The 24,262-nt window shown below is 40.9% G+C and overlaps 1 protein-coding gene across 1 annotated transcript; it reads left to right on the forward strand.

The window, feature by feature from the left end:
• Positions 1 to 122: 122 nt before the first annotated feature.
• On the forward strand, positions 123 to 12,992 carry MYLIP (myosin regulatory light chain interacting protein). Its single transcript, XM_010708324.3, has 6 exons — positions 123 to 332; positions 7,933 to 8,118; positions 8,602 to 8,799; positions 9,086 to 9,250; positions 10,861 to 11,281; positions 11,624 to 12,992. Exons 1-6 carry the CDS (start codon positions 250 to 252, stop codon positions 11,711 to 11,713), a joined length of 1,143 nt encoding a protein of 380 aa, XP_010706626.1. The 5' UTR covers positions 123 to 249; the 3' UTR covers positions 11,714 to 12,992.
• The last annotated feature ends 11,270 nt before the right edge of the window (positions 12,993 to 24,262 follow it).

Raw genomic sequence — 24,262 nt, forward strand, 5'->3', positions numbered from 1 at the left:
AAAAAAAACACGCTCGTGTAAAGATACTCGCGAACAGGGTTTCTCGTTTCAGGCTGCTCACGGGCAACTCGATTTTTTTGAGTCGTGGTATCTTTGTCTAATCGTGTTGTTCGTTCCTTATAAAGGGCCTCTTTCTTTCAGGTTTGCAGAAGGTTGGGGATAATAGAAGTTGATTACTTCGGACTGCAGTTCACTGGCAGCAAAGGGGAGAATCTATGGCTGAATCTGAGGAACAGGATTTCCCAGCAGATGGACGGTTTAGCTCCTTATCGGTTTAAATTAAGAGTCAAGTTCTTTGTAGAGCCACATCTTATCTTACAAGAACAGACCAGGTAAGGTAAAGATAGCTGTAAGCAAAGCTAATTTTGTTTTCTGTTTTGTTAATTTGTGAGAATGATGATGCGGAGGCTCTATTTCTTCCATCTTCTGATATTCCCTGTTCAACTTAATTTTAAAAATCCATTGTTTAAAAGTATTCACTTTCTGAAAAGAAAAAGTAAAGGTGTGAGTAGCTAGCAATAAATGAGAAATCAGTGCTGGAAGGAACTAAACTAGCAGTAACAACTTATTTATATGGCAAATTTGTGTCCGATAGTAACCCCAGCTCAATGGTGTTACTGTAGGTCGTTCTAAGGCAGGAAACAATTCCTCCCACAGAGCAAAAACTTGCTGAATTCCTTTTTGTCTGGTATCATGTTACAGTAGCTTTCAAATAGCTACAGGGCCTGTGAGGCTACAAAAGAAACAGCTGTTCTGCTTCTCTAGCCAGTTCTAGTAACTAAATTGTTATACTTCTAGCCAGACTTAAGATTTTGACTCCTTCCATTAGTGAGGAGTGCTTGCTTTCACTCCCTGAGTTTGATTACTGCCTTACCACTTCATCTGCATTTGCTTTCTCTTCAGGGAAAGCTGAATACATAAGTTTAATACTAATCTCTCAACTAATGTTTTTTGTTTTAGGTAGTAAATGGGGCAGTGGGAAATCTAGTGTCTGGGTAGTAGTGCCAAAATGTTTCTGCTATTGGCCTTTATTTGGTACTTACAGAATCAAAACCATAGATACAACACCCTTGTTCTGCACAGAATATTTGTATAATTAATTTGGTCAGAAACTGACGACCTGATTTGGTGTGTATTTCATGGAAAGACATTTTGAGTTTTTCTTTAGTTATGTGTAGGGGTGAGGCTTTGGGGAATGGTCGTTGCTCAATCTGGTTGAAGTTTTCAGAATGCTGTTTGTAGAACTTTATTTATTCTACATAATAGATTTAGTTGGGCAAATACATTCCAACAAATCCAGGGTTTGATGTGTGCTTTTTTTTTTAAGGAAAATTCTAACTTCTGTTTGGGCTTTTATTGAATGTATTTCCTCAAAAAAAGATTGTCTTAAACATTCTCAGTGAGAGTAAGTTTAAAAAAAAAGTAAATAAAGGATGTTATGTAGAACAGAAGAAGCAACAAGGTCTCATTCTTGATGAGGCAGATGAGATTGCCCCTGAAGGTGTTGGATACATCTCCTCACTCTGACAAAATCAGGGTGAATCCGAGGAAAAGAAGTGCAGGTGTGATTGGTGTTTTGCTGTTGCTGCTAAGTGCTTGTTCTGCTTTACAGGGCTTTTGCAGGCAGCCATCTTCTGACCTTCAATGCCATCAATGCAAGTCTTGGCAGGTTGTCCAAGCTAACAGAGAGCGTGAAGTGGTGAAACATATCCCCAAGGGCCTAGGAGACAGGTTTTATAGCTAGGCTGCAATAGAACTTGTGTGTACATACATCAAAGTCCATGAGTATATTCCACTATAAAGACTTTAAAAGGTTGTGGGTGGGATGAGTTCTCTTTTATGTATGAATTAAGACTGTTCTGAGATATTTTAACAAATAAGTCTAACACAGAGACTCAATCAATGAGAGGTCTGTTAAAATGAGGCTATGGTGAAAATGAATTGATGTTTTTCAGAAAAATGGCTTATCTGGGGCCTTAAGAGTATTCACATTTGCAAGATAATTGCATAAAATGCTAGCTTGAAGTGAACTGTTCAGTCCATATCCAATCAACATGTGCTAAAAGTGCTTGCGTTAAAAATTAAATCCATGTTGCAAAATAGTTTGTGTTGGCTGCATTTTAGTTGTCTGCGCACTAGCCTGCATGTAACAGACCTGGAACTCCATAGTGGTTATGGTTAATGTGTATTTCTGTAGTGCTGGCACTGAGTTGCAGTAAATTTGCTATTCTTTCTCAATCTGCTCAGAATGGTTAAGCCATACACCCCTTGTGCATGTGTAGAATGAAGGGAAAGATAAAAATATGTTGAACCTGTGACTGCATCGGTAGGTGTATCATAGAATAGAGTTAAAATGAGCTGTACAGTTACAAACAACACCTTGCTTCTTACTTTTACTTGCGAAGTCAGTGTTCTGGATGACAAAGAGACGGTTGTTCTTGGTTTCCTGTAGCACAGTTACATGCACAGCTGGTATACAAGGAGGGTGTTTCTGGCACTGTTTTGCTCTAGTCTTTGCACGAGGAAAGCTGGGGAAGTCTCAATCCTTATGTTCTGCCTCTGAAGCTGACTTGCCTTGTAGGTGCATCCTGAGACTGCGACTGAAATCTGCAAAGTTGCAAGTAATTGTAAAATCATCTGGTTGTTGTGCTTTGCTGTGACTAATAGCAGATATTGCCACTGAGTTGTTCTTGTTTCTCCATACGCTTGGGATGTTTTGTTGACCTCAGTTTGAGCACTTCATGATAGAGATCTTTGTCTCGCCTTTATGTTTAGAACTTGGCTATATGTTTCTGTTGCTTTTTATTGTTCAGGTTTCTACATGCTGTGCGAGGAGCTGATCTGGTTGCTGAACATCAGCCTGCGCTCCTGATATCTTTCATCACTGGAAGATCGCAGCCTCATGCATTTTTAATATTCTGATGCAAGGAAGCCTTCCTGCCACCAAATGCGAGGCTGTCGCTGCGTCTTTGACCGCTGTGGCAATACACTGCCTTTGCTGAGTGGAAAGCTGAGGAACGGTTATGCTTCGGGGTTTGCAGGAGAGCTGCGTGGGGCGGAACCCTCATAGCCGGGGCGCTCAGGGGCGGTGACCGCGAGTAACCCGAGCGGAGCGCGGCGGTTCCCGCCAATGGGCGGCCCCGGCTCCCCATTGGTGCGTGACTCCCCGGTCTCCGGGCAGAGAGCGGGGCCCGGCGGAGCCAAAGTCCGTGTTTGGGTCATCGCCCAAAAGCAGAAATACTTTTCGAGTGGTAATTGCTTGAGCAACGAAATGTTTACCCACCCCTTTCAGAGTGGGCCGAGGGCTCGTCTTGTGTAATATGACTGAAAAGTATTCTTATGTAAGCTGCGGCAAATTAAACAGTGCGTCTACTTCTGACAAGACCCAGAGTCTCATGAAGTGTTCAAAATAAGTGTTTTGCTAACTTTTGGATAGGTAATTAGTGCTTTGGAGGCTGCTGTGCGTGCTATTTCCAAGTCTTGCAGTTCTGCTAGCTAAAATGAAGAGTGGGCTTATAGAACTCCAGTGTTAGATGCACCTGGCCATGAGAAAATAAGGAAAATATCCCATTGTCCCATGCTGGCACAACTGGCATTTGTTACAGTGCAGTAAGGTCTGCTGTAATGGACACCAGAACGAGTGTGGATCTGTCTCTGCAAACAGAGCTGAGTTGCAGTGGGTAACCTTTCACATACTGAGCACAAGTAAGGATAAAGATAGCAGGGAAGGAACGTAATTGCGAGGCTGTCTCTTACATACGGTTTATATCTGCTTTTAAAAATAGAATGATAATCTATTTCCTCAGCGACGTATTTTTAGGGATAACAATCGTGCCTTTGGTTTCTTTAGACTGTGTAGTTGTAAATTACTGCATGGCAGCAATGAGCTTACCCTGGAAGCTCTTTTTAGGGGTGTCATACCCACAGAGGACAGGCAGTTCCTTGGGATGGGTTCTTAGATACTTGCCAGAAGTCTGGCAAATGGATGGGCTCCCCTAATCTGGGAGCTGTTAGTTGTACAAGCACTTTTATTGGTGAAGGATTGAGTTTTGGCACTTCTTCAGCCGTCAGCTGAGTTTAGAACATATCTTTGTATGTAAACTTATCTCTATTTGCACTGTTTTCCTTTGGTTTAAGCAACAGCAGAAAAAGCTGTATGATGAGCCAAATTTTCACTGCAGAATTTTGAGTCCTGAAGTATGTAATTATCTTCAGTAAGTTTTTATGAAGGAGAAATAAGTCTTCTATTGCATATTATATACTTTCCATAACTCTTATTCTGTACAGTCCTTAGTTCTATTCCAACTGATTTGACAATAGGCTGATTCCAACACTTTTCCTTAGAATTATCAATACTTTGCTGTTTTTGGTAGTAGCAATCCATCTGGTCAGCCTGCATATCAGTTCTTTCTGAGAGGAAAGAAGCACTTGATTTGGTACGTGGGTTTGTGACTTATGCCAAAATATATTCAGTATCAAATTACTTATGTGCAACTAGCAAGTACATTAATCATGGCTATGCATTAAATGCTTTAATATTCTCACAGGACTTATATGGTGTGGAAAGTTCTAGGGCAGTATTGTGATGGCTAAAGGAAGATAAAATCACCCATGTAACCAGTGCTTGAGAAAAGCATGTGTGTTCTAACTTTCAGACTGCTTTTTCTTCCCTTTGGGAGGAGGCAGTTCTGTCTGGTGGCTTTGACAAACTTGTTGCTTTGTGGATTTATCAATATTTCTAAGAAGAAATTGGAAGAAGGTCCTCTATAATTGAACATACAGGAATATCTAGCTGGCATGAGGTGTGGGGGGATGGAACTAATGTTCTTTTAAGCTGCACAGACTTCTGTACAAATGCTGTCATGTATAGAATGCAGCATATTTGTGATTGCAGTGGAAGGTTCTGTTTGCTTTTAAAGCATCTTTAGCTGTGATATGTCCCAGTATGCCCGGTGGTGAATGTCAAGGTGATGAGCAGCCACAATAAGAAATGGATGCACTTCTGATGCGTGTCTACTTATGAAGAACTGTTTTCTAAGGAGAGCTAAAGATTAAGTGGAACTTTGGCAAGAGTAGTAACAAAGTGGCAAGATGTACTATAAGAATACTGAAGGGAAGAGGAAAAATGCCTTTCCTTTCAGTTATTTCTTAAACTTCTAGCAGGTAGTAAATATTAACGTACCACATACAACTGAGGTGGTAAATGGTGCAGAAACAAAAGCAATTACTGTCTTATATGGTGGTCAAAATAAAGCATTCTGTCAGCCATGTTGGAAACTCAACAGATTTCAGTTTAAAACAGCTTTAAAATCACTGGGTAAAAATTCTGTTAAGTATATAACACTAATACTAAAATAATTGAAAAATTGTGTGCCCTTCTACTGCCCAGCTTCTATATCTATAGATGCGGTAAAAGCCCACCTTGTTTTTTTTTTTAATATCTAGAGGCTTTTAGAGAGATGGATTAAGTGCTGTCTAATGATTTCAGTAGAATCTCAGCTTAGGTCAGAAACTTATTTACAAAACCTTAAATACTTTCTGGTAAGTAATAGTATCTGTAATATGACTAGCTTTTCTACAGGCAATCTGTTGGGCCCTTTACACTTTGCAGAATTAGATGTCTAACTGCCTCAGGGCTCCTGTTTTTTATTTTGCTGGAGTGTATTCAGCAATGAAAGCACATTCTTTTGCCTTTCTGTTTGAAGATAAAAAAAGGTTATAGTTGTGTATAAAAAGAAAAATCTTTTTATAGTCACAGAATCTGACTGGTGTAATGTTTGTAACCTTGAAGGGTGTTGATTTTTGCAGTGGATATTGATGTATTTTTGGAGAAGCATAAATTTAAAAAAAAAGAGCTGGGTGGAAAGACAGCATTAATTAAAACTGCTTTTTCAGATGTATAAAACACTTGCAGCCCTCATTCTTTCAATTTATAGATGCTTTTTTTCCTGTGATGCATTTGAGGTCCAAAAAAGAAAAACACCAGTGCTGTAGTTTCATCTGTATCTGCAGGAGCGATCTTTTGTTTATTCAGTTCCCCTTCCTTGATGTCAGTAAGGTCTCCCTGCCAGAGCAAAATGTTGGCTTTTCCTTATGTAGTCAATGCTGTCATGTATGCAAAGTACACAAAATGAAGATACAAGTATTTAGGTGTGGCAGATGAAAACATGTCAGCTAATGAGAATAAAATTGACAGTTTCTTCTTTGAAATACTGTAGGTGTAATTAGTATGTAGTTATAAGAACTAGAAAACCTGCTTTCATACTAGCAGGAGCAGAAGTGCATGGAGAAGCCTTTTATTTTAGGAAATGTTGATTGGGATCAAGGAAATGCTTCTGTTTGGATTTATTTTGGCCACCGCTCTTTAATAATTAATTGGGTTGGATTTATGGATAGATTTATGAATGAAGCTTTGAAAGGAGTGTGTACAACCATCCATCCACTCGAAAATCCCCAGCTAGCCTTTCTATGGTTTAAGCCAGAGGGACAGAGATTGTAGCAGAAGTTTGAGACCTCCTACAGGAGGAGCCTAAACAAGGAATAGCCTGCTAACAGGGAGATAGCTGTTGTGTCAAATTCTTCTGTTCCCACTACTCAAATCTGCATTCTGCAGGGGGAAACGCTGACTTCCCTCAGGCCCCCTGAAGCATAGATGTGCATCTAGACATCTCAGTGATGCACTTAGAGCACTTGCCTGGCAGGCAACCACAGCGTTGCTGTAAGTATGCTTCGTGCTGGTTGTAAAGGGAAGTGCTAATGCTGCAACATACTGCTGTAAAAAGTGTAATGGAGAAGTCTATGGGATGAGATCTAATATTTTTCTCCTTTCAGAAGCTGTGGATGTGGGCATTTGGGGGGCTGGTATTTGTGTTTTCTGAGCTCTGGTTTTTACCATCATAGAACAAAGAATGAGCACATGTTTTGCAAGATATGTAGTGGATCATGCTGGGAAGGTAGCCCTGCAGAACTGAAGTGTGTTATAAGAGGAGCTGCATGTGACATCCAGAGTTGCTTTTGGAAGGAAAATTAATCACTAACCAGTGTTTGAACTTCAGTGATTCAACATAACTTCTTTAAAAAGATTACATTTAATTTTAGAGAAGATAGTTAAATGAAAACATCCTGTCATGGTAGAAGCTATGATGTATCCCTGTGGGTACTAGATTTATTGAAAGCTTTCTCAGTGAAACATAATTACTGCTGCATCTGGCATCCATAAACATGCTGAATATTAAGAAAAAGTGGAAAGAAAGGTATATTTCCTTCCCTGAAGGAAGATTAGGATGAGTTTGCAGAAGTAAAGGTGGACTACAGTGGGAATTAAAGAGCTGCTGTTAGTGATGGTAGAGAATTTGATTTGTCTGACTGGCCTATTAGGTAATTAAGAACAGCTTAGTGAATTTTCCAGCTCATCTCAAACTAGCCTTGATTCCAAGTTACTCTCTTATTCATGCTCCTGACAGAAGTGCCATCTTTAACTGGTGGCAGAGCCTTGCATCTGTGTAGAGGAAGTATGTTCTCCCTTGTGTGATAAAATTACATATGCTGTTTGAGATGCTCTTCACAGGTTTTCTTCTGTAATTTGAAAATAGTAACAGAAGAAAATAATCAAAGGAAATTAACGTATGTGTTTCATTGGTATTTTACTTAGTGAAGTTAGTAAGTGGCCTGAAGTGAAAGCAACTTTTATTAAGACCGATGTTGGAAGTGCTAGCTTCTTTTAATCATGCTTTCAGACATTGTCTTTACTTGTTCTCTCATCTTTAAGAGCACAGCAAGAAGGTGGGCCCCTTTCCCCTGTGCCAGAGTGTTTGTTATACTCACTGGAAATTCTTGATTACCGAGTGCATTTGATGTGTATTTGATACCTATTTTGATTACCAAACATGTTGTATCATCTAATATAAGCAAACATTTCTGATTTCATTGCAGGCATATGTTTTTCTTACATATAAAAGAAGATCTTTTGGCTGGTAATCTTCAGTGTTCTTCAGAGCATGCAATCGAACTCAGTGCATTGTTGGCTCAGATGAAGTTTGGAGATTATAACCAGAACACTGCCAAGTACAATTATGAAGAGCTATGTGCAAAAGAGCTCACCACTACTATTCTGGAGAGGTAAAAAAAAAATATATACATATATACACATATATATATATGTATGTATATATATGCATATATATATATATATAGAAATAAAATAATGGAATAATATGGAAGCCAAAAGCATGGAACTTTGGTTATGTCCTAAGCTGCTGATGCCATAGTGTATCTGGTGGGGCAAAAATGCTTTCCTGTGAATTTTTCATTATGTATTCAGGTGAATACTTAAGGAGAGGGTAACTTAAAAGTGAAGTCTTGGTTGCATTTAGCTTTTATGGTTTTTAAGCAAATTATAGTATTATCTCCAAATATTCTCAGAACGTTTTAGAAATTTTCTATTAAATGTGTCTGACCTGTTTTATCCAGCTGTAGGTTTCCAGTCATTTCAGACCCAGAAGAGTAATCTGTTTAACTAGGTCATCCAAAACCCATGTCACAGCTAGCAGTAGCAGCATGTACTTGAGTTATTTCATCTATCCTTCATCTTTTCACCAACAGCATTATTGCAAAGCACAAGGAGCTGGAAGGTCTAAGTCAAGCTTCTGCTGAATATCAGGTTCTACAGATTGTGACAGCACTGGAGAACTATGGGGTAGAATGGCACTCTGTTAGAGACAGTGAAGGGCAAAAGCTCCTTATCGGTGTTGGACCTGAAGGCATATCCATCTGCAAAGATGACTTTAGTCCTATCAACAGGTATGTCTTATATGGAAGCATTTGTCGTTAGTCAGAATTGCTGTGTGTGCCTCTGGTTTTTACATAAATAGACAAAACTGCTCTGAATTGCTTAAAGGAACTATTGCAGTGTAGGTTGTGAGGGTAGCAACAATTAGTCTTAATACTTCTGAGTTTTATGTACTTGTGAAGCAGTGCCTTCAGTATTACAGACAGTGGTGAAAAGTCATGGTAACTTGTGAGAGTGCACTTTCTGGTTGTGGGAAATGCTCTTTAAATCTAAATAACGTTTTTTTTTCTTTCTTAGGATTGCTTATCCTGTTGTTCAGATGGCAACTCAGTCTGGGAAGAATGTGTATCTGACTGTTACTAAGGAGTCTGGTAACAGTGTTGTTCTCCTGTTTAAGATGATCAGTACAAGGGCAGCGAGTGGACTCTACAGAGCAATTACAGAGACCCATGCGTTTTACAGGTCAGTACTGCCATTTGAATCAACTTAGCTCTTCCCTCAAGGCCAGAAGCTGAATAGGTTTTTGTTCCTTTCCATTCTGTGGGATGGGAGTATTTAAAAAAAACAAAACAAAACAAAAAAACTTTAAGTACTCTGCTATGAATAACAGCATCTTAGGGATAGAAGCTTGCTGTTGTCTTTATTTCATGATACCTTGGGTATGAGCCAAGGTGAGAGCAAAGGAGCAGAGAAGAGCTTCTTTTTCAAAACATGTAGCTGTAGCTCATGCATGTGTACTTGATATGGACTCATTTCTCTTTATTAGGCTACTCTTGTTGCCAGAAGTTCTCTTCCTACAGTTCCTACGATCTTCCTACGTTTCTTCTTGCCTCTGCTTACATACTTAAGATTTTGTTTCATGCCAGGAGCTATCAGTTGTCTTTATCCTTCTGTTCTTTGAGGCAGAGCTGTTATAATCGATTTCTGATGGCTGATTATTTGAAACTACTTCTCCCTGCTATGTGAGGCCCGGCACTGATCAGTAGAAGTAACCATCAGTGATGTTTCTTCACTAAATTAACTACCACATATCAATTATTTAAGAGAAGAATTGAACTTCAGCAGAGGAAGATGGCAAAGACCTGTACAGCTTTTCAGATCAATTTAATACAGTGAGAGTAATTAACATCAACTAGTTGCCTTTCTGACTGCTGCAGCTACTTAGCAGCTAACCACTACTTATTTTGTGAGCATGATGTTAAGCATGACTTGTTCTCCTTAATTATCTGCCCATGCACTTTTATTTTGCATTTTTCTTAACTACTTTCTAGGCAATTAAAGCCTTAAATAACTTATTAGACAATCTTAACTGTCTGGTCTTTGTCTCTGCTTGTCATTTCTGCTGTCCTTTGCAGTTTGTGATTGTAATTAAGCAGAATTTTAGCTAGTATTTGCCCATAAGCTTAGATTCTTGGACCTTAAGCCATCTGAGGCTATAGTCCTTTTTTTTTTTTTTCCTTCTCCTTATCCTACATTGTTTAGGAAGGTGACAGTGTCTTAAGCATCTGCAGGTTTAGATCACTGGTCTGTGGTTAGGCTAGCTGAAGCACTCTAGCAAATGGAACTGCATTAATTTAATGCATTCACCCTGATTTACTTCAGATGATGCAGTGCTAGTGTATCAATACTTAGTGTCAAGTAATGCTTTTAACCAAACTTCCACTATGCTAAAACATTTTGAGAGCCTGTTTAGAGAGAGCTGTTGGTTGTTATGCTGGAGGCTATTAATTACAATTATTTAATGTAGCATCAAGGAATTACCATGTGAAGAAGTGCTGCCAGGCAGAATTATGTATTAAACAAGTGTTTGCTGTTTATATTTTATTACCTTGACTCCTTTCAATAAGTTGATTGTTTTACCAGATTTTTGTACCTTTTCAAAGATATTGAATGTCACATTCTCTTCTATCTTAAAAATAGCTTTAAAAATATTATGCAAACAATGTCATAGATCTTAAATATTTCAGACCAGTTTTTGTTTTAATTTCAGGATGTTATTTCAGCTTTAGGAAAAATAATTCTAGAGATGCTTATTAACTAAACAAATTTGCATCTGTCTTATTGTTTTATAGGTGTGACACTGTCACTAGTGCTGTCATGATGCAATATAGTCGAGACTTAAAGGGTCACCTAGCATCTCTCTTCTTGAATGAAAACATTAATCTTGGCAAAAAATATGTCTTTGACATTAAAAGAACCTCAAAAGAAGTTTATGATCATGCAAGAAGAGCTCTGTATAATGCTGGCATTGTGGATCTTGTTTCAAGAAGTGACCAAACCCCACCAAGTTCCCCTCTGAAATCTTCAGAGAGTAGCATGAACTGTGACAATTGCGAGGGTCTTAGCTGCCAACAAACAAAAGCTCTGCAAGAGAAGTTACGGAAGCTAAAGGAGTCCATGCTTTGTATGGTGTGTTGTGAAGAGGAAATAAATTCAACCTTTTGTCCCTGTGGCCATACAGTGTGCTGCAAGGCCTGTGCTGCCCAGTTACAGGTAAGTCCAATGCCATTAAAGCATGAGTTAAAGATGTGGAAGCTTGGTTTTCCTAATACTTACAGTTTCCTGGATTAATCTGTGCACACTGATGTTAGTAAAACTGAGTTTTAAAATAGCTCCGAGTGAGCTAGTTTCAAAGGACATTCTGTTCAGATCAGTTGGAAAGATAAGCTTTAGCTGTGCAAGTTCTATTGTGGTGAGAGTAAGGATGAATGTCAGAATGTCCTGTTTTAAATATGGAGATCACGAAATACTGTTGCGTAAATAGAGCCTCCAGTAAAGGTAGAAATGTTCCAAATATGAAGTAAACTAACCTCTTTATTTTTTTTTTCTTTGCAGTCATGTCCTGTTTGCAGATCTCGTGTAGAGCATGTCCAGCACGTGTACTTGCCAACCCACACTAGTCTTCTCAATCTGACTGTGATATGATCTCTGTACACACTTTAAACCCATCATGTCTTTAAACTGCACTAATACAAATTGCAACCATTGATTGTGAAAAAAGCAATCACTCTGGCACCAATCCATGATGAAAAGCAAAAAATACTGCATTTTTTGAACATAAATATTCTTTGCTCAGCATGCCCAAGATGGTTTGGGACATCTTCTGAGAGCAAAGCTGTTAATTGATTTATGTTACTGAAAAGGAAAATCATGTGTAAGTTTGTAGCATGGCAGTGTTGCCAAAAAGCTAGGGAGCCCTGGAGAAAAGTGGTATATGCATTGTTATACCCAGCAAGAGCAATGCAGCCTTTTATTTTACTCTTCCAATTCTTTTTTTTAGTTCAGTCATTCCATTTATTTTAATAGTAAAACTAGCTTTTACAAATATCAGTTTAGTATGGCTTGTAGCTTCTGCTTTTAGTCAGTTGCTTTAAAGGGGGGAGAATACTGGAAAAAAAAACAAGTTAAGAGTTCATCAAGCAGCTGTGTTCAGTTTTCTTCAGTAGAAAATCCTGATAGCATAGCTTTCAAGGCAGAACAAGTTGGTTAATTTCAAAGTGCTGAGGTTAGATCAGGAGAGTCTTTTAGTTCATAATGTTGCCCTATGGAAAGCACTGTTAAGAGGCTTCATCCACAATTCTCAGGCAAAGTATTCCCAGTATAAACCTGGGAAGATCCATGTCCAGCTTGGAGGGTGATGGCAGCTGCTGCAGTCAGCTGCCCTGAAGTTGACTTTATTGTTGGGGATTGATATCAAGGTGTCAATCGTGTACCATTGTGGTCATGCATAATTTTAAATGCTTTCTTTGGTTAATATCTTTATTGGCTAGGTTATTAATTGCTAAAATGTTTTTATTCTCCACCTCCCCCCTCCTGTTTGGGCATTTGAGACTCCAGTTTCCTAGTATATTCTCCAGGATACAGAGGGAACTAGAGACCATGTTTGGGTGCAATACTGGCTTATTCAAAGCTAGAAAAGTACACTGTCACTTTACTGAATCTTTCTGACTATACTTTTCATATTGCCTTAATGTAGCAGTAATGTGTGTTTATGCATCTGTTTCTTTGCACAGACATTTTGTCAAAATATTAAAACTCTACTTTTTTATGACACATTAGCATATAAACCTTACTCTAAGAGGGTATTTATTTTTTCACTTTGTAAAGAAAATTTTGTTTCCTCATGAAGCAAGAGCTTTTGTCCTATATTGTAGGCAACTTCTGTCTTTTTATATTCAGATTAATAAAGGACTTTAAAAATCTATTTTGTGTTATAGGGCTGTTTTTGTTCTGAAGTCCTTCTGCAGCATTACTGAACTGAAAATATAGTATTTAGTATTGATGTTTGTCAGCTGGATTTTGTGGGTCATGTTCTAAGAGGGGATAAAGTGTGTAGAAATGCTGAGAGAGCAAAGGAAGTGATGTGAATAGCCACCTTTGCTTAGGCAGTGTATTTTACAGCAACTGGAAACTTCCAACTGCAAAATAGCCTTCAAAATCAACTTTGTGGAGAACTTTCCTGTGGGTGCTACTGAATTTGCTTTCAAAGATAAACTCTAGGGGGAAAAAAATGTTGTGTTCTTCCTGTATGCCAGTTACAGGAGGGGATAGGTATACAAGTTATATTCAGAGAAGGTTGTCCAACTCTCATACCAATGTACAATGATACTGAAGCATCCTCACTTCCTGAAGATTTTGTTCAGTGCTGCTACAGTCATGTTAACATCTAATCCATCATCCTATGGCAGCTGGCAGAAATGGATTGTAAATTAATTGATGTTAATATAGGTACCTGATTAAAAGCATTCCAACAAATTTGAGCTTAAAGTAGGCAAATAACTTCTAATTAGATCTGCTGTGCAATTAGACATCCCAATAAAAATAATTCCAGTAGATAGAACTCTAATTAAGGTAGGGTTTGACAGGTTATATGATATAGGTGAAATTCCAGCAGAGCCTGTGACTTCTCTGTAGGTATTTTCTGCCTCGTCTTGCAAATCTAAACACAGTATCAAAGAAGGGAGGCAGAGTGCAGGTTCAGGCAAGAGCCTGTCAAGTACTGTTTGTATTTGAGGCTGTTTGGAATCCAGGTCTGTATTGGCAAATGAAGGTGTGGAGCACAAGCAGGAGATAGCAGCTTCTTGCAGTTGAGAAAGGATATATTTGATGTGCTCTGCAATCAGTGTTTTTAGCTAAATGCTACTTAATTGTTGGGAATTGAGTACCAGGTAAGCTGTTCTGAGCACTGCATCCCATTGAATCCTGCCTATAAACTGAGTGAAGCTTTTAGTAAGTGATTCGCAAAGAAAGTATGAGTAGCTTTATTGTGTTTAGATAGCTTTCTTTGCAAGTGTTTAAAAGCTAGTTGATCATGCTATATTAGTTTTGCTTAACCATCTGAAGCTGCTGCAGTGTGCATTGCTCAATGTTTGCAGTTCCAGTACACGCTCATGTAAGAAGTGCTGTGCCCAGTCCTCGTGTGCTGCCAAGAGCTGTGAAAAGCATTAAAAGGAAACAAAGGAAATCTTGAACTCTCTGTGCCCTGTAGCTTACTTCAGAAAGAGTCTGGTCTCCTTTGCCAAAGTCCTGTTGATTCTCCTGAAAAGCGTTCAGTGTTGTTATAGATGTCGGTGGGGAAAAAGAGAAGCAACGCACTAGTTCCTGGGAACAGCTGGAGTTTGTGTCCTTAATGCTTCTAGGAGCTGAAGGACTGATCACAGCGCTTCCTCTGGTGCTTCTTGCACCTTACCTGTGTACCAGGTACTTCTAGCCAAGGCAGCTCCTACCCAAGGCTTCCCATCTTTGCAAGAAAATGTTACCTCAGGAAATTCAGTTCTTCCTCTTTACAGTCGCTGCGCAGCCTCTGCAATCTCATCATGCACGCACAAGGTCATTTTAAAAGGCTCAGCTGCAAGTTTCTACTACAAGTAACCACACTGGAATAACTTGCCTTTGGAGGTGGCCTGACTAGCTGGGTGAGTCGCTTGGGTCTGGCAGCAGGGCTGCATTCAAAAGCAGCCACACAAAGAGTAGATTGGGAGTCTGAATCCTACGAGAGACGTTTTTACCATATAGGTACACACAAATGTTATATATTAATGAGGAAGTTGGAGATTTAGCTATAACTACACCTGGGCTACAATGGCTGGGAACATCCAGCCTTCCCCTGGTACCTGCCTGGCTTTCATCCTGCAGCTTGAGGGAAAGCTCAGAAGCTCAGTCTGCAAGGGACTACAAAGGCAGGAAGCTGAGATGCTTCATGTTGCAACTGTCAAGAAAGCACAGCTCTTTAGCACGCAGTTGCTAATTCCAAGATTTGCAAAAACGTTAAAAAGCCAAAGAAATATAGAATAGAGGCTCTGGTATTTTTAAATTATTTTGGTTTATTCCCCGAGTGCTACAAAAGCATTTACACAACAGCATTCGTATATTTTAAGATTTATTTCCTTGTTAAGTCAGCTCTGTTGTGTTCCCCACGGAATGCCTCTGGGGAAAATTCTCATCTGCCAGCCTACGCTGTTTCACTTCACAGCAGCACGCTGGCGCGTTGATCAAAGATGGAGAGCATTTACTGCTCAGATTTTCTGTATACGGTCTTAAATAACAAACGCTGTGCAGAGCGTTAAAGTTGTGACTTGACAAATCTTAGCTTCAGCAGTGCCTGGTCAAAGATCCTTCTTGAATTTCCCTCAGAGCCCTTCTGTCTCCTCTGCGGGTGGTAAAAGCAGTCATGGTTTCGGTGTCCTTTTGTTATCTGTGAAGGTTGATCGGATCTAGGAAGAGGTACCAGGAACAATGCTGAGAAAGGGCCTTCAGAGCCCTGCCTGAAGGAAGGATTGAGATGAGAGGTGTCTGGAGCAGGGAAACAGGGTCTGCTGCTCCCTCAGGGTCAGGCCAGGGGAGCTGTGGCTGCCGAGAGCAGGGGGTCTCTGGGGCTGGCCAGCGGCTAGCAGTCAGAGCACTCATGCATACACAGTTTCTGAAGATAAAGGTCAAGCAAACAAACCATTCCAGCTTTCCCAGATCTTCACATCGGGTCACTTGCTGATTTCTTGCCAACCAAAATGGAGAATGTTTGCCAGTTGCTTGGAGCCTGGGGGAGGGCAAGAAGTGAAGCAGGAGAATCAACCTGCCCCTGAAAGCTGGCAGCTTCCTCTGCCTTCATTTCCATCCTCTCCTTTATCACCCGGCTGAGCATCCCCAATCTTTGCTGACCTTTCCTTGTTCCTGAAAACTTCTGTTTTGTCAGCAATGACAATTGGGTTCCCTCACTGGGAAGAGTGAGAACAAAATCAGTAGAACTGAATCCTTCCCCTTACTACTGATCAAAAACGTCTAAAGCTTCCCTTTCAGGGTCACTTAGTGGTAGGAAAAGGATTGTCTGGGTGTGTGCAAGGTGTTCCCTATCTCTGTTTTTATTTATTTAACTGGTGTCTAGCTTCTCTGCTTCTTCAAAGCAAATCAGTGCAGGTAACGATAGACAGTAACATGGCAACGCTTTACACAAACAGGCTTTCTGGAGCCAGATCTTCCACTCCTGCCAGAAAGCTGTTTGTCAGAGGAATCCATGCATCTGGCACCCAACTCCAATCAAAGCACTACAACCGTGGGAATTACAGAGACATTGGCAGCTCGTCTGAAGAAACAGTATTTGTTTTCCTTGTTTAGAACTATAGATAGTCAATAGAGGACTCTCACTCAAACAGTAATAATGATTGAATAAAGCAGGCACAAAAATTAGACTGTTATGCCAAAGCTGACCTGCCTCTTGCTTCAGAAGCCAGAGTTCCAATGTGACAATACAGAAAAGACATACCCAGCAGCAAACAAGCCCTCAGGATACACTGACATACTCAGCGTTTCACCTTAACACACTTCGTCAGTGCCCTAGGCTGACCTGGAATTCTTACAAACTCCTTCAGTTCTGCTGTGGTTTCTGATGCTGACTTCCACTCCAGCCTCTCAAGAGAGCCACAGGGTGAGCTGGGAGCACCAGCCTGCCTGGGAGATACACTCAGTGCCAGGGCACGCTGACAACACGTGTGTTATTCCTAAGGGCAGCAGCAGGTTCTTCACATTACATTTAGTGCACTTAAAGTAGTGCTTCGCCACCTTGTTGCTGGGGCTCTCCTATCCTGAGGAAGATGTGCATTTGAACCTCTTCTGGGGCTGAAATGCATAACTACAGCTCCACTGTTCCCTGGCTGAAATATCCCTCTGCTGTGGTAGGAGATAGATGAGAGCCCAATCTTCCCCAGTAAAATATATATTAAAAAAAATTGCTTAGTTTTTGCTTTTAAGAATTGCAAACTTCTTGGAGGAGACATTAGAGACTAGTAAGGAAGGTCTGTGGGGAAAATTTCTTGCTAGGACAAACAGAGACAGAAATGTATTCAGAGAATCATAGAATCATAGAATGGCTTGGGATGGAAAGAACTTTGAAGATCATTTAGTTCCATCCCCCTGCCACCCACCAGATCAGACTGCCCAGGGCCCCATCTAACCTGGCCTTGAATGCCTCCAGGGATGGGGCACCCACAGCCTCTCTAAGCAACGTGTTCCAATGCCTAACCACCCCCTGAGTAAAAAACGCCTCCCAACATCTAAGATGAATTTCCCCTTTTTTAATTTAAAACCATTCTTCCTTGTCTTCTCATTATCAGGCCATGCAAAAAAGTCACACTCCCTCCTGTTGATAAGCTCACTTTTAGAACTGGAAGGCCATAGTGAGGTCTTCCCATAGCCTTCTCTTCTCCAGCTAAACAAGCCCAGCTCCCTCAGCCTTTCTTCATAGGAGAGATGCCCTACCCTTCTGATCACCTCTGTGGTCCTCTTCTTGACCTGCTCCCACAGTTCTATGTCTTTCTTATGCTGGCGGCCCTGGCATACTGTTGTGCAAAAGACATCTTAGGTCTGAGATAGGTTCCCAAGTGTTCAACCACTGACACTTTGCCCTCGTGCTATGTTCCTATCAGAAGGGTTTTCCTCAAAATCAACTCTCATGTCGTGCAAACAAGGCAATTATTGCAGATGTTTTTCCCACGTGGCAGGAAGCTCTGTGGCAATGGAAAAAAAGAAGCATGATACCAAAACATGAGCACAGTGTACAAATGTAAAATCAGCAGCATAGTTGTAACTCATCTTGAAAATCCCGTCCCTGAGCTAGAGGGGAACATGTGACTGTGAAAAGCAGAACCAGCAAGGGTATGGAACAAGTGGCAGGAAGACAAAGTGCAACTCCCCAACAATCACATACATTTCTGTGGTTTTTAATAATAAATGGAACCATGTCATATGCTTCTTTTCCCACACTTAGCTATGCAAACACCAAATTAGCAACCCCTGGCTACCAAACCTTTGTGACCTAACATCAGTCACAGCCACAGAGAATGCTGCACTGGTGGTGCAGACAGAACCCCCAAAGCTAATCCTCAGCCAACTGCTGTCTCCGTGGATTGTGTGGTGAGGATTTAAGTCCTTTGCCATCTCACTGATCCACATTTTCCCCAGAGCAGTGGCGTCTGTTCTTACTCAGCATATTTGTGGAAGGGTTACAGCATTTTTCTAACACCAGCACCTTTCCTGGACACCTGCTAAGAGGTACTCATGCCTAAATGGGTATGGTCAGTCTCTTGGGAGTTTTTCCTCACTATTGCAGACTCCCTGTTCTACTTCCACTGCAGCTCTACTGAAATACACTTCTGCCAAAAAAGGTTTATTTGCATATGAAAATTTACTTTGGGTTGGTGTTCTGTCCTAGTAAAATACACGTGTTCAAAAGGAGAAAGCTACGTATGTTGGTGAAAGCATATTTTAGTTTGTAACTTTGTCCAGCTTAAGAAAATTGTCATAAAAATGATGTCTTCAAGCTTGCCATATTCTCAAAATAGACATTCAGACAGGCATACATTCTGTGAAGCATGAATTTTCAATCACTGGAAAAGGTGTTTTCATAAAGTATAGCAAATGGTTAAACAGGAAGATATAAGTCAAATTGTTCTGCTAATTCAGTGATGACTGATGATCACCAGATTGAAATTTCACCTCCAGCTTCCACACAGCATCCAGTGTAAAGCTTCTCAGACCTGAGTTATGGCTGCTACTGCATGCTTTGCTGCCTCTTGCATCCCACACTGCACTGCCTGGTTTCTGAATGTGTGATTCTCTGCCTTCACTATCATCTTCTCTCTGTGGACCCCAATTTGTTCACTTGTAATCCTCTTGCTGCCCCTCCTCCCCATAGCCCTGCCCATCTCCTCTGGCTCACTCTCACCCTGCACTCTTGATGCTTGAACCCAAACACTGGGAGCAGACCACGAGATACCAATGTGCGGGCACTGGGATCTATGATGAGCTGATGATCAAAGAAGCAGAAGATGGCTGGATTTACAGGAGCTGTATGGTCCCGAGGCAGGGATAATTCTCTGTCCTTTTGAGGAAAAAGCTAAATAGGGACCTAACAAACTCTGTGATTCTGGGATTTTGCTCGATATGTCCTTGAATCTACAGAGGCTTTGAGAGGAAAGGTATGGGTGGCTAAACCATCCCAGACAGGAAAGACTTGAAGAAAATGTGATGTTTCCTATATAGTTTCCAGTAAATGAGAGTTGCTAATTGTTTGATCCCTCTAAACATTTATTTCTCCGTGCTGTGCCTTAGCCTGCAGGAGGCTCCAGTCTGGACTGGAATTTTGGTATTTTTGGAATTTTTGGCTTCAATGTGGTATTCCTACTTAGAGGTCCTCTCACCAGGTGCCACATGTTGCCACAGAGACAGGACCAAGTCTGAGGCCGGCATTCAGACTTTGGATTTCATCTGTAAGGAGCAGTGGAAGGAAACCAGGTAAACCCCTGATCTGTGAGCTCAGTGTTGGGACTGCCACCTCAGCAACACTGTCTGGGTATGCTTCTCTATTTTGCTAAGTACTGAGATGTGTTCTTCCCCCCTGCTGTCTGTCCCTGACACTCATTCCTTCCCTCTGGTCGGTACATTGAAGAATCAGGTAGTTACTGCTCTGGTGTTTCCATTTTTTAGAAAATGCCCTGCTCTCCTCCAAAATGAGGATCTTTCTGCTTAAACAGAAGTGCTCATGGTGAGTGGGTTAGCTTTGTTTGTTGTCTTGTGTTTGTTCCTCTGAAAAACAAAACATTTTTTGCAGACTTGCTCAGGGCTAAAAGAAGTGATTCATAAATCTCATTTTAGTGTGCAAGTCTCTACGTGATTATTAATTAGGATGAGATATCCTTATCCCTCCAAGCCATACATCGCAATCAATTCTGCTACAACCAACTGGTTCCTAGTTCTTCCAGACTGCTAAACCAGCTGGACTGTAAGAGGAGCATGTCTGAGGCACAATTTCATGGTGGCAGAGGCACAATAGGACCTTCAACTCAAATACGGATTAATGCAGCTCTGTCCATGTCTGGACATGGCTCTCGCTGGCCTTTACCTTGGCACAAACACAGCATAATGCTGGCAGGGATGGAGTGTGGCAGCCTCTGCTGCTCATGAACACTCAGGCGTCTTCTGCTGAGCAAAGGGAGCAGAATAATAAATGGACTGGTGAAAGGCAAAGCAAAGGAGCTATAGAGCACACGTGCACACAAGTGCTTGTATGTGTGTACATATATATATATACACATATATATATGTACGACTGTTTCTGCTGATGCTACAAAGGCAATTTTGTATTGCTTGGAGACAACAATGACCTAGAAAATGCAGCAGGCGTCAAGGAGTAAGTGAGATGGAAAGAATCTAGTCCTCATTAAACTGCTCACTCTCCAGCAACAGATGGTATGCTTGGGAGTGTTTGCTGTTAAGAAGTTAGAGCCCTGGACCAAAGGGAAAATAGAATCCACATTTAACTACTTGCATATGTTGACTTTTGGAATCATTTCCAGTCAGTACAACATCAGACATCCATACACTGACTCCTGGTTTTGGTCTGCTTCTGCTCTCTCATTTGTTTGCTGTTCATTTGTCCTGTAATCCAACAAGATATTTGGTACTACTTTGCCATAAGTCGTAAACCAGTTCAGAGAACTACATAAACGAAAGGAGAGCTGCAGCTCATGTTAGGATTGTATAGCAGAGAAATTTTAACGCAGGCAGGAACAATTATTATGTCTCACATCACATGCTATTCAAAATAGCTGTGCCAATTTGCATCACTCAAAATCCGTTTTACTGTCTTGCCTGTCTGATTGTGATTGTTGGGTATTTTTTTAAACCTCAACCAAAGCATTCTAAGAATGACACTGAGAAAAAATATATATCATTTTGTCATCTTAAAAATTATCACCTGTGCAAATCCTTCCTGTACTACCAAATTTAGATAAACACGTTCATTTGCTTATACCTATGTATCCAAGCATGCAGGTACGTGCATTTCATTAGGTTGAGGTTATTTTTCTTCCTACCCATCTCCAGTGCTGATGGTCAAAGCTGCCATTCCCAGTTCCTTCAGTCGGGCTGCACCACCAAAACTCTTTTTCTAATACTGGCTGAATCCCCAAGGTGCTCCTGGAAAGAAAAAAGTATCAGCCATGTGAGGTGATGGATGTGCTGTCTTACAGGAAATAACAAAGTGATTTCCATTAAAATATATCATTAAATCTCACTCTTCTATCCCGCTGTGAAGCAATGGAAAAATTATCTCATGAGGAGGATATTTCTGTGATGCTGAGAGAGCTTCACAGCCTCGCCTCTGTCACTGATACTGTCAAAGCGGCACATTGCACGCCTTGAAGTGCTGTGCATTGCACAGCCATAAATCCTACAGGGATTGATGCAGCAGGCTTAGTGCCGTCAGCCCCCGCTATGACAGGCTGCGGTGCTGAATGAGTGCATAACTTGGCAGGGGTCACGCAAGGTAGCAGGACCTTGCAACTCATCACACGCTTTCAAACAGCCTCGCATTTTCTGAGTGCTGCTGGGCGAGCAGCCTGGGTGCCATACTCTGTCTGTATCATTTAGTTTTGCCCTCAACTGTTTCTATCGAGGATGCATCTGTGCAACATTCTGGGAAGCAGAAACATTTATAAGGCTTTTTGTTGCCTTGTTTTCTGACCCTCCCAAAAGCTACCTGTCATTTCCCAGTGCCATTGCCAAATCTCAGTGTGGCTGTTTTCAGTATCTGTGAAAGCTGTGCTAACGTGTGCTGAGAAAGCCCTCTTGGCCTGTGCTGACCACTTGGAATTCCAAATTAGCACAGTGATTCTATTTCACAGGCTACTGGCCGATGGGGCATTTCACCTCACTTGTGAATTTCCATGTTCTGAAATAGGTCAGAGAAGCAGATGGCTTTGAAAGAAGAGAAAAACAGAAAGGGCAGGGAGTCCTCCTCCTGCTGTGCTCCTCGGATGATGCCCTTCCTGGCAGACTGAGGGCTCACATGCAGTTTGGTGCATCTGGCACTGGGTAAACCATTGAGAGCATCCTGGGAATCTTCCTGATGTAGCACCAGCAGTGCCCAGAAGAGCCAGCTCCTGAGCATCTCCACTGGGAACTTCAAAAAGAGCAGCAGAAGAAGCTTGACACCTAAATGTCTAAGGGCAAGAGAAGAACAGTATTCTATTAGCATGATGTTCAAGCTGTAATTAAATATAGGAACTGCCAACTGCAACATCTTTTAGATAACTGAGAAAGAACATCTCTAGGGAAGCCACCTTGGCCTGAGGTGTTTTTCTCACTTCTGTAGACACAAGAATACCTATAACATCCATATTCTAAACTTTTAATTATCCCTTCAATCCTAGCAACGAACAGCAGTCTAGGTAAACTGAAGACCCTCAAGAAACACAGAGAGGAAACCATCATGTTCCTGTGGTGTTTCAGTGTGTTTGAAGCCTATTTTCCCACATCCTATGGCAGCGTGTCAGTTAAGAACATTGCAGGGACACAAAACTCCAAATCATGTGTCACACAGATTTGCTTCCTACTGGCTTCACGTTTTCTCTTTTCATAGAATCACAGAATGGCCAGGGTTGAAAAGGACTTCAAAAATCATCTAGTTGCACCCCCCCACCTGTGTGCCCACAAGCACCTGGTTTATTTTCCAATAATCCATGTGTCTCTCAGGTTAATAACAGCTGCACAAAGAGTTGCTGTGACCACCAGCTGTGTCTGACAGTGGCCATGCATGGGTGAAGAAGCAGCACCATGTGGAAACCTCTCATGAATCCCTCCTGCTTCTTCACTGTGCTCCTGCTTGTGTGCAAAGGCACAGTACATGTGTGTACAAGTATGTATATGGAAAGAAGTTCCTGGGAAAACTCAACCCAAGAATGGAATTTTGCTTGGCAGCCAGAAAGCAATTAGTATTGTTTTCTTCTCTCAGGAAATGAGCTCCACCATCTAAATTGGCCACCTGAAGCAGGTCTGAATGCAGCACTCAGAACTCTGTGCCTTTCACTAGCAACTCAGTCTTGCTTGACCTCAGCCAAAAGCCCGAGGCTCTTCTGTGTGCTGGTTTAGCTGTGCCCTAATTTTATGCTAATAGTTGCAAAAATCAAGAACTGATTGTTTATTTATAATTAATGAGGGTTTTGTTCCAACACCAAGCAATGAATTTCTTAACGACATTCAAATCAGCTGTACATTGAGATGGAAATGGAGGATTATTTTTGTAAAGACACCAATAGTCCTAGTTAGCCACAGTCTGGTCTTGCCTTCTCTGCCAATGCTTTCAGTGTATGTTTTCCTGTTTTCTTTTTTTTGTTTGTTTTTTGTTTTTAATTTTGATTCCTGTTTCATTTATACAGAGAAGAAAGACAGAGTATCAATGTACAAAGAATGTATCCAAGCCAAACGATTAAATCATGAGTTCAATATGAGCTGCAGAACAATAGAGTAATTCATCTTATCTCCAGCCTTGAAGAATGGATAAAAAAACCTTATGAAATTCACCACAAAAATTATTTAGGAAAGATGTGACAAAATATTGTCAGCGAAGTACATGTAAAGAGAAATGCAGTGCTGAAAAAGGAAGAAATATTCACAGGCCTCTCTTCATATCAGCAGTATCTATTTTTTTGCAATATATTCTTAATTTATTTTTGTTTATCAAATGTCATAGAGAAAGGGAAACAGTCGGTCAGCAAGACTGACACACGTCAACGAATGTCCTCAGGGAAGAGTGTCATCTGTGCCATTATGTTTGACCTCATTTGTCTGACTCGATTTGACAATTTAGGCTGCTATTTTTTCCTTCTGCCTTTTGAACAAGGAGCATCTGCAGCTTGAATTCACCTGGTTTCACAGCAAATCCCATCTGATCATCCCCAGGGGTGTGGTTTGAAGCTATCTGATGGATAGGCCACAGGTCCAGGAGCTGAGGTATCTTTTATGCACAGCTGGAGAAGAGCTTTTGGTGTTGTTTCTTTCAAAGGGAGGCTACTTTTCATGCGCCAAGGTTCTTTTCAGCTTCATATTCCAGAAATGGGGATAATCAGGTGGTTCATTTCAACACTACATTACTGTATTAAATAAAATGCAACTGCAGATGCAGCTGCAGATAAGGCACTTCATGTT

This window comes from Meleagris gallopavo, chromosome 3, assembly GCF_000146605.3.
Source record: "Meleagris gallopavo isolate NT-WF06-2002-E0010 breed Aviagen turkey brand Nicholas breeding stock chromosome 3, Turkey_5.1, whole genome shotgun sequence".
NCBI classification, from domain to species: domain Eukaryota; kingdom Metazoa; phylum Chordata; class Aves; order Galliformes; family Phasianidae; genus Meleagris; species Meleagris gallopavo.

What these genes read in the sequence shown, in the direction of transcription:
- MYLIP (XM_010708324.3), top strand. Translation starts at nt 250, where the DNA reads ATGGACGGTTTAGCTCCTTATCGGTTTAAATTAAGAGTCAAGTTCTTT. An exon ending in GAGACCCATGCGTTTTACAG is followed by an intron (nt 9,251 to 10,860) that starts GTCAGTACTGCC and finishes ATTGTTTTATAG; the next exon opens with GTGTGACACTGTCACTAGTG. An exon ending in CCTGTGCTGCCCAGTTACAG is followed by an intron (nt 11,282 to 11,623) that starts GTAAGTCCAATG and finishes TTTTCTTTGCAG; the next exon opens with TCATGTCCTGTTTGCAGATC.